The 10,644-nt window shown below is 44.8% G+C and overlaps 1 protein-coding gene across 2 annotated transcripts in view; it reads right to left on the bottom strand.

The window, feature by feature from the left end:
* Nucleotides 1–670: 670 nt before the first annotated feature.
* The window catches only part of TAOK3 (TAO kinase 3), a 119,097-nt gene continuing 109,123 nt past the window's right edge, over nt 671–10,644 (bottom strand). For both annotated transcript variants that reach the window (XM_054996391.1, XM_054996392.1), the window contains 4 exons: nt 7,657–7,896; nt 5,443–5,655; nt 3,952–4,134; nt 671–2,185 (listed from right to left, as the gene is read on the bottom strand). In XM_054996391.1, coding sequence (XP_054852366.1) covers nt 2,024–2,185; nt 3,952–4,134; nt 5,443–5,655; nt 7,657–7,896 — 798 coding nt within the window. In that variant the 3' untranslated portion in view covers nt 671–2,023. The remainder of the gene's footprint in view (nt 2,186–3,951; nt 4,135–5,442; nt 5,656–7,656; nt 7,897–10,644) is intronic.

Raw genomic sequence — 10,644 nt, 5'->3', positions numbered from 1 at the left:
TTCATCCTTCGCATTAATAATAAAATAGATTTTTTTAAAAATGCAAATCTGCGCTGGGAAGTTGGAACGGGGAGAACGTACTTTGGTGACGTTGCAGGCACCAGCCAATCAGCATAATCATTTGCTGCTTGTTTCTGTGGCAGACCGATTCTCAGCTCAGAATTGGAGAAGGGGCATTTGGATCCAACGGGGATGCTTATTAGTCACAGCTCTCCTGCTTGATGCCCGGTCTTCACCCTAAGAGGTTCAACAGTGTGTTGTTCCTGAGTACAAACGAAGCCATTTTAATCTTCCCTGAGAAATCAGGCATGGAATACATACACAAGCCCTTTATATATATATGCAGACGGCTGCCGCTCTATCATGCCGCCCTCCTCCTCTTGGCCTGCTGACCGAGGAAAGGACTCAACAAAATATCAGCCCTCAATGTTCACAAGCAGCAGCAAACGGCAACCAGCAGCTGGCTCAAAGCAGAAGACGCGTGTCTTCGGGGGGGGGGGGGGTGAGGTTTGTTGGCATGACCTGTTTGTCAGACACTCTCAAAGAAGACGACAGGCCACACAACCTCCCCCTGGCATGGATGACTGGAAGGGGTGGGGGAGAACGGCTCGGGAAGAGCTGCTCCCCTCTACAATGAGACAGCAAGGCTTCGTGAGCAACACTTTTATTTACAAATATAATTAAAAGCTCTGACAGTTATCATGCTCTTCCTTTGAACCTGAAAAAGGTTTTTTTTGTTGTTTTTGTTTTTTTTAAAGTGCATGCAAAAGAAGTAAAGCCTTTTTTTAAACCTTTTTATTGTAAGAAAATACACAGTTTGAAAGTGTGAATAATGCAATATTTATGACCAAGATTATCAGGGTCGGGAAGGGGGAGCAACGTTGGGGTGGGGAACCAAGGTGGAAGAAGAGGGAGGGGGAAGAGGAAAGATCAAGGTGATGTGACTGAGGGACAGTGTGGAACTCCAAAGACTGACTTGGAAAAGGGGGTGCAGGGGGGGTTGGAGTGGCCTGGGGGTGGGGTGGGGGTGGGACAAGGAGGCAGGTAGTAAAAAAACTTTTGATCAGAGAAACAGTTAAAATACAATATGAAAATAAGTAAATTTCTCCTTAAATTTCCTTCTATACACAAAATACACAATTTGACAAGGCCCAATTTGTGCTCCTGGGATCCTCTGGGCTTCTGTTTTTTTGTTTTTTGTTTTTTTAAGTGTATTCACATCCTCTGCTACAGCAGAAAATGATTTATGATACAATCAAGAATGTGCCAAAGACCTCGGCCAAAAACCCACCTGGCCTGGCCTGGCCCTTTTCAAAAAAATCACGCTCTCCCTCAGCCCCCAACCCCCCCTCCCCTCCCCTCCCAAAGTAATAATATGTCCACCACTGATATGTACAGCACAATTCAGAATTCGTATTTTTTCTGTAAAATGTATCAAATTTCTCAATCTCTTAATAAAATTTTTTATTATTTTTTATTTAATTATTCCTGATGAATAAATACCAAAAAAAGAAGAAGAAATAAAATTAAAAACTAAAAAGTTATGCAGCAGCTGATTAAGGTAAGGCTGCGACATCCATCTCTCTCCCCCTGGGGACTGACTTCTTTTTTTAAAAATTACTTTTTTTTGCTTGTACTTTCATTGGTTGGTGGCAAAAATGAAGTGATTGCTTTTGAGCAAACATACATCCACTTTTTTGATTCATTAGAATTGTCTCCAAAGTTTTCACTGAAACATATATATTTCTCTTTTCTTTTTTTTAGAAAAAAACCATTGCACAGAGACATCAATACGGTGAGACACTATGAGACTCAAGAAACTGCCGAGCGTGGTCCAGCACTGGAGCTTGACACCTGGCGGGAAGGGGGGCCCCTGATGGAGTAAGAATATACAGGCACTAAGTCCGACGTGATGTCAGTAAGAGAGACAGAAAGAGAGAGAGCACACCCGTTAACATGGGGGGAATGTTGGGATTTGAGATTTTTTGTTTGCATTTTTTTTAATGGCAAAAGAAATTTAATCTCATCTGTAGTCCTCCTTAGGAAATTCTAATGTGACCAAATTTCCAAAGCCCATTCGAAGGCTCTCCATGTCAAAAGTTTCAATCTCTCGCTCTTGCCTTTCCAACAGAAACTTTATCCTCTCGCTGCGCTCCTTCTGCAGGGCAGCCAGCTCCTCTTCAATCTGAAATGGCAGAAGCGAGGGCAGGCCGTTAGTGTGGTCCTCTCAATGGCACTGAACCTCAGCAGGGGCTGCTCAGTCCCACTTTGCCAGAATCTACGCCATTTAATGCAGAACGACATGTTAAAAGGGAAACAGGTGCTCATAATGCTCATGTGTGTGTGTGTGGGGGGGGAGGGAAGCACTTTAAAAGGAGAACAGGTAAATGGGAGGGGGGAGTGTGCTGGACGTCCTGTGCTCCCCTCCCAACACACTAGGCCACTTTAATCAGTGGGCGGATGGCGGGATCTGCAGAGAACATCAGTGTCTCTGGAAGTGGATTAAACACCCACCAATCCTTCCTTGTAAGTGGGTCCCACCCTTTCATTCTTATTATTGCAACAAATTAAGGGTATGGCAATATGCACTGACTGAAATACCCTTTTGCAAAGGTACAAGTTAGAATGTGTGTTTCATCCCAGAATGACTATGGGTAGCCCCTTCATGAGAGAATAAGCATGTTCAGGCCCGTCCTTCTGGAACGAAGGGCACTGCCTTTGTCCCAGCGGGCTTCTAGGCAGGGGTATGCCCCACCATTGCAGTCTATGAATTATGCACAGAAGGGAGGTGGGGTGCAATGGAAAAGACCCACTTCACCAATACAGCAGCTGTTATGATTGTTGGTGACCAGTTTACGGACCAACTTCTCCATCCCACCATCTAATAATTTCATATTTCTCAAGTGTTCAAGTGTGAAAAACAATGCCTTGGGCTTGATAATGACAGCCAAAATTAATTGTGCATAACCCAGCTCGTGCAGGGAGCATACATATGGCCAACCACTAGAACAGTTATTAGCCAAACCAACATGGTGCCCAGAGGTAGTGAGGGGGCACAATGTGAACACAAGCAGTGGTGGGCATGGGAGAATCCCACTCGTCACTTCTCTTGTCATCTTTTGCATTAAATATGTTTCTTTGATGACTAGAAGATAATTGATTCAATTAACATGAAATGCTGGGTGCTACCACTGGAGAAGGGGCCCATTGGCCATTACGACCACTAGGAAAAGTCATGGTGAGCCAGTGGCCTGGGGACTCCTCCTCCTACCCCTCTCCAACTGGCCTGAGAGGTGAGCAGGTGGCAAAGCAGAGGCAGATGGTATGGTGCCTGGCCTCAGCAACCCTTGCTTGGCTTACTGGTCCCAGCTTTTCCTTGCCCACCTGGCTCCATCGGTGATTGCGCCTTGCTGTGTCAGCCAAGGACAACTGCTGACAGGGCCAGTTAAGCAAGGACAAACTCAGGGAGGCAGGCAGCCTGGCTCTTCCACCAGGTGAGGGGATAGGGCCCCCTTCCCAGAGCCATTTTGGCCACCTAGTCCACCCCAGCTTAGGAGAGAAAACAATTCTGAAAACTGGAACACAGCTACCAAGAGACTGGCATCTGCTAATTTTTTTTGTGGCTGGCTTTGAAGATGTGTCTAAGTGTATGCTGTTTGCTTTGAGGAAACTTTTACTGCTTTTACAGACTAGCACTGTCTGCCTGCTCCCCTATACAGGTATCACAAACGCTCTGCATATCTTTAATACATCTCCTTACACGAAGCTGACTTCATACCACTGGCTCCTGGAACTTCTTTTGCCTCCAGGAAACAAACCCTCCTTCTCTTCCTAGGGAAATGGATGCTAAAAGATGCATACTCTACGGGGACACTGTTCTTTCACCTACAGCTTTCTACCACTATTTTGCTGCCTGTAGGCAATAGTTGAATTCCCCACCCGCCAACATACCTTTTGCTCAAGATGTGCCCTGCGCAATGACACCCTCTGCTCCAGTTTCTGGAGCTCCCGTTCATGCTGTGCTTCCGTCTGCATCTTGATTTTGCTCTGGTAGGCATTGAGCAGCTCCATCTCCTGCTGAAGCTGCAGCCGCAGGGCCTGGCATTCCGCTTCCTGAGCCTCATCCAGCCGCAGCTGAAAGAGCACGAGAAAGTAAGGGGACTTCGTAGTTGCTGTAGTCAGCCTGAGGGTGGGCTATGACTGAGTTATGCAAAGGTTCAATAGCAAACCAAGACAATCTGTGACAGGCAGACTTAAGACAGAAGGCAAAGGCATGCTTTGGCTCCTTCCACATGCTGTTTTGGCTACCAACATGCAGTGCTTTTTTTCCCCCCTTTCTGGAGTATCCACATGATGTCGTGGTCTAACTGAGCTTGGGTCAGCCTTTTCGAACCCTGCTTTTCTCTAATCTCTTTGGGAAGAGTGCATTCCAAGCATTCTTTCAGGAGGTCTGGCCGGGAATGTATGCATTATCCAAGATCCCACCCACATGAGCAGAGTTTTCCTTCCCTCAGCCATTTCCCCTGCTATGCCACTAGGGGGCTGTTTGGGGAGTTTTGAAACTCAGAAATTGCCAGATCACTCTAGCATTATAAGTCTATTGCTATGATCTATTAATTCCTCTGAATTCCTAGCTTTCATTTAAAAAAAAAAGTAAGTAACACTTTTCGTTGTAAAGATAGACCTATCCTCTTACATCTCTATAGGGAAAAGAAATACTTACCTTTTAAAAATGAAAGCTGAGAATTCAGAGGAGCTAACAGATCATAACAATAAATAATTATATGCTACAGAAATCTAGCAATTACAATTCTTTTTTAAATCAGAAAAAAGCATATGGGCAAATGGCAGCTGCAAAGGTCCAAGGCAAAGGAACTACAGGGAAAACTGCCTTTATGGACACTTTGTTGCCCATGCAAGCATCTCTGTAATGGCAACAGCAACAAGAGAATCACAGAAAATTGTTGCTGTGGAGAAATAGCCCAAGATGTCCAGAGCAAAGAAAAAACCAGGAAAAAAACAGAGCAATTAACGATCTAAGTAGTCTGCACAGTAGCAATGCTGCTTTGCAACTGGAGTTAGGAAAGGACTGCTTTGTCCCATTTCTAAAGCTCCCTTTCTGTGAACAGCTTGCAATCCATCCTGTTCGTGGACTCTGAATGCAGTTTTTTTAAAACTGTCTCATTTTTTTCTTAGACTCTCCTTTCTTCAATTTCATGCCTCCAGCAGCCATTCCTATCTCTGTCAAAAAATATGTTCACATATTACAAGGTAAATAAATAACGATAAATATAAAATCATTTAGTGGGTCTGATTGATTGGGTTTTTCCACCTTCTAATTAGCGGGGTCTTTCTACATGACAAGCGACACTTAGCAGGCCCTGCTTTCTTTACAGGAAGAAAGAACGTGGTCAGGGCCTGCAGCCCAAAGGTTGTCCTCACCGCTTGCGATGCCATCATCTCATTGATGCTCTGCTCGTACTGCTCAGCCAGAATGGCAAGCTTCCTTGTCTGCTCGTCTTTCAGGCTTTTCAGAATAGTTTTGTGCTCACTCTTTGGAGTCACTTCCAGCTGGTGGTTCTTGAGTGCTTTATACTGCTTGGTTTGCACTTTGCACGTGTCCTGGAACTGCTTTTTGATCTGCATTTCCATGGCCTGTGGTGAAAAGCAACAGTTCAGGTTATGCATTTATTTATTTATTTTTTAAAAGTTATGGTATTAAAAATGCTAGCAATTGTACAAGGTTCATGCAATATCACTATCAGCTTATATATAGTAAAAAAACAAAACATTCAAGTCACTTCTACAGTTCAGCTTCAGGCTTGATTTAAAAGTGATGCTGACAATGGCAAAAGCAATCACTCACAGGACTTCACACTTACACAGCAACCTGTTGAAACTGGGCATCTATCCATGCAAAGCAGCTACAGCTTTGCATGGGTAGCAGCCCAGTTTAAACAAGACATCACACAAGTGCAAAATATCATGAAGGCCTTTGCTACTGTCAATGTCACTTTTCAATCAAGCGTTACTGGGGATAAATGCGGAAGAAACCCTTAGCAGTACAGACTGCATAATGTGCAGCTGGAGGTGTTACAAATTTGACTTTGAAGTTTTACAGTAACAAAAACTGAACCAATGGATAAATAGCCTCTATGCTGGCCATGAACAAAACATGGACAATTTTTAAATGTGTCTGATAACTGGCAGGTTTCTCTGGCTCTCAAAAAGAAATGCTGGAGAGAGCCTATGGGGTCCTCCCCCAGAGAGCTGAAGGCAGATGAGTGGGGAGGGGGAGTAGATAAAACATTTGGATACTGCACATTTATCCCACTTTCACTACTTGCCAAACCTGTTTGGCTATAGGCGAAGTGGAACAAAAGAAACGTGTGCATACACAGAAACGGTGCTTCTCTCAAAGCACTTGCATCTCTCTTTAGAAGGGCAGTCTGTTTTCAGACTAGCAGTGAAATCCTAAGCAGAGTTACTCCAGTTTAAGCCCACTGAAAGCAATGGATTTAAACTGCAGTAACTCTGCTTAGGATTTTACTGCAAGTTTTCTGCTACATTTTTGTGTGAAGAAATCTAATACTTCTCCAGCTGGCTAAAGACATACAATCTTGTCATGCCTATGAATTTTATGATGAATTCCAAATCCAAGCTCTTTATTTCCACTTTTAAATCACAAACAAGACTGGTTACTCTATACTGGCTGCATGTTACATTTATCATTATAAAATAGTAAAAAGTCCTGTAGCACCTTTAAGACTAACCAAGTTTATTGTAGCATAAGCTTTCAAGAATCCACAGCTCCCTTCATCAGATGCATGGAGGGTATGTTAGTTTCTTCATACCCTCCATGCATCTGATGAAGACAGCTGTGGTTCTCGAAAACTTATGCTACAATAAATTTGGTTGGTCTTAAAGGTGCTACAGGACTCTTTATTATTTTGCAACTACCGACTAACACATCTAACTCCTCTGGATCTATCATCATTACAAGTGACCTCACCAGGATATTAAACAGCTCTGTACATTTGATATGGTTAGAAAAAGTATATAAAGAGGCCTCCTAAAACGATTAAATTAACTAGTGATTATAAAAATTTCACTCTCCCCCCCACATTTGGAATCAGAAGGCAGTGCTGCTAAGGTCTGGTGGCCCGAGTTACACCCTTGGCAACTCTCACACCTATCAATGGTCTATGACCTCCTTTTCCCATATGAGCTGGCCCATTAGCTGAGACTGCTATTGGTGACTCTTCTCTGAGTGTTCCTGTCTTCAGAAGTGAGGTGGGTGTCTTCCAGAAATGTGGCTTCTCTGTGACTCTGCTCTGTGGATCCATTTTCCTCTTGAGAGATATTTGTCTGGTATTACCTTTGTTGTTCTTTTTGGCATCAGGCAAATTCTGTAAGTAAAGTTAATTGCCTCCCACCCTCGCCATTTTGATTCTGCTTGTGGGTTAATGGCTAATACAGCTGGAGTTTTGAGGTTTGACTTTGGGGTCTTTTGTGCTTAATTTTTTCCCCCATCTCAACAATTTGTTCCACTGTTAATTTGGGCTACCATTTTCCTTTTATAAACTTGAAGAGTGCCCTGAATGCCATAATTTGTCAGAAAGGGGCATGGGATTAAAATAAATAAATAGCTCTTACCTTCAGGTTTTTGGGCTGCTGCCGAAGTTCCATAACGTGCTTCCTGTGCAACTCCCGCTCCCGCCGCTTGTTGTACTCCAGCTGGTTCTCAAGCTCAGTCTGGTGCTGCAACCGGATCAAGTCCATGCGTAGCTTCTGCAACGTGTGCAGCTGCCTATACTCTAACTCCCGCGTCGACTCATCGTGCCGGATTAGCATGGCATGCTCCATCTCCTTCTGCGTTCTCTTCTTATTTAGCTCCTAAATAGTCAGAATAAGGAAAGTTTGCAAAGAGCAACCCCAAGCAAAGCAGCAAACCCTAATCTCTTTCATGCACAGCTGAGGTTGCAAGATTTTGACGAATGCTCTACCAAGCTGGTCTGAGATTAAAAAGAGCCCTGCTTGAGAACTGCCTTGCTGGATCAAATCAAGGACCACCTAGCCCTGCACTGTTTCCAGTAACAACCAACCAGCGAGCATGAAGGTAATGCTCTTCCTGTCCACAGTATCATGCATTCAGAAGTAGAGTTGTGCAGCAAAAAAAATTCGGATTTCTTGCCTCGGGAAACCCGAAGTGGGGAAAAATTCATAAATAAGCGATTTCCAAAGTGGCAAGCCACTTCGGGAATCACTTATTTAACCCACTTCGGTGTGCTTAGTAAAGATTCGGAGCACACCCAATGGGGCTGGGGAGGGCGTTCCCTCCTCCCTCTCCCACTGGGGGAAATAAGCAGCCGGCGGGGGTAGTTTAAATCCCACTGGCTTCAGCTGCCTGTTGGGGAACTCCCTGCCAGACAGCTGATTCAGGGGTTAAAATGCCCCTTGACATGAAGCCTCCCTAAGCGATGCAAATCGCTTCAGGAATCTTTGATTCGAGGCTTCCAAAATGGATCTGGCACGCTGGGGCAGAATCAGAAATCCAAATCTTTGCAAACTGGATCCGATTTGGGTATTTTTCCTGCATCAGAAACCCGAATCACACACCCCTAGTCAGAAGGACATGGCCTCTGTGCAGGGAGGTTCTGCTTTGTGATCAAAATACATCCTCCATGAAATTATCTAATCATTTGTAAAAAGACTATCAATACATCTAAAAATGTCACGCATTTATAAATTTTATACCTCTTATAAATGTCATGCATTTATTGGGCACTGTGGGGAAAAAAAACATTTTCACTGGTTCATCTTGAACATGCTGCAAATCAACTTTGCTGTGGTGCTTTCAGTGGAAATCTGCTTGTTGCCTTCACCATGCCCACATCTTTGTACTTCTGCAAGCTACCCAGCAGGTGGCAAGCACGAGCACCAGGAGCTCAACCTTACAGCACAGACATCTGCGCTAGATACTTGGACGGAACGGATGACTTCGTTTCTACTCCAAATCTGTGTGGGTTTTTTGTTAACTATGTAAATGTGGCTGGTGTACTATATTACATGGAGGAACAGTCGTTTTAAATGCATGTGACAGACTCTGTCAGTCTGAGTTTAATTAGGAAAGTGTGATACTTTCAGCAGGAGCAACTGTTAGTGTGACACAGAACCCTCTATATCCAGCACTGCAATCACACAGAAGGTGAACGGCATCAAGTACTTCTCCTGAGGCCACCCAAGAACCGATGCCTCAATCATGCCTCGTAGATATGCTTGAGAGTTTCACCTAAAACACACACACAACAGTGTTCCTCCATCCATTCTCATATCTCCCTGCTAGTAACATTCACCCCTTCAGGCCTATCTTATACCTAAAAACTGCCTCCCTGAAGACTTTAACTTCCTCTTTTCCTGCAATTTCTTTAGTTTAAGCCTCCAAATCCTCATTTTCTACAGAAAATGCCTGGTTAAGCCTGGTTAATCAAAGTGAACACATATTCTTCTTTGTTTACCCTCGACATCATATTCTTCTGTCCAGGGCTTTTTTTCTGGGACCTCACAATGACGTCACTTTGGGTCATCTGGAACAAGGGGGGAGTTTTAAAAAGTTTAAATCGCCCTCAGCGAAAATGGTCACATGGCTGGTGGCCCTGCCCCCTGATCTGCAGACAGAGGGCAATCTAAACTCCCCTCTGTCTGGAGATCATGGGGTGGGGCCACCGGCCATGTGACCATTTTCAAGAGGTGCCGGAACTCTGTTCTACTGCGTTCCAGCTGAAAAAAAGCCCTGCTTCTGTCTAAATTTTGATTGCAAATTCCTTGGACGGGCAATTAAAAAAACCTGTTACCATGTTAATTATCAAACACATTGATGGTGCACAAATATAAATCACAAGGGGGATAAAGCACAGTGATGCCATGCAGGAAGTAGTGCCAAATTGTTGCAAGCAACTAATGGTCCATCATTGAAAGAGCTGAACCAGAACTGCCTTGCTGGATCAACCAAAGCCCACCAGGTCCAGTGTTCTGATACTGGCTTGTTCATGGAAAGCTCAAAAAGAACTGCCTTCTAAGATTGTTCTCAGAATGTAACAAAATATTAATGGTTCTGAACACAAAGGCAGAGCTAAGACAAACATATTCTCCAAGATTCCTACTATATAAAAGGCAAGCCGTAGTGGTGACGACTCACTTTTTATCTCCGCGCAGGCGCACTCCCCTCCATGGGGATGAAAAGTGAGCCCTGGGCAACATGGCTTGCCTCTGAGGCCCCAAGGAAGCTGCCATGGCCGTGGCAGAGCCTTGGGAGGGCTGTGCCACCTCCCCGCCCCCTCCAACCCCCTCTCTTGCTTACCTGACTGGCGGGGGAAAAGGCGGGGGAACGTGCCTCCCAAGGAGCACTCCCTGGTTGCATGGTGGGACCGTAGGAGGGCTCAGGGCCTGTTGTGCCACCCCAGCAGTGCTTCTGGGCTCCACAGTGGCTCGATTCAGCCTGAAACAGGTCCGATTTGGCTCGCTGTGGAGCACAGGAGCACTCTGGGGCTGATCATGCCACTCCAGCAACACTCCTATGTGCCGTAGTGGCCCGATTTGGCCAAAATCGGTCCCTATTCAGCATTCCCCAGAGCCTAGCCCAGG

This window comes from Eublepharis macularius, chromosome 13, assembly GCF_028583425.1.
Source record: "Eublepharis macularius isolate TG4126 chromosome 13, MPM_Emac_v1.0, whole genome shotgun sequence".
Taxonomy (NCBI): domain Eukaryota; kingdom Metazoa; phylum Chordata; class Lepidosauria; order Squamata; family Eublepharidae; genus Eublepharis; species Eublepharis macularius.
This window is presented reverse-complemented; position numbering and strand designations above follow the sequence as displayed.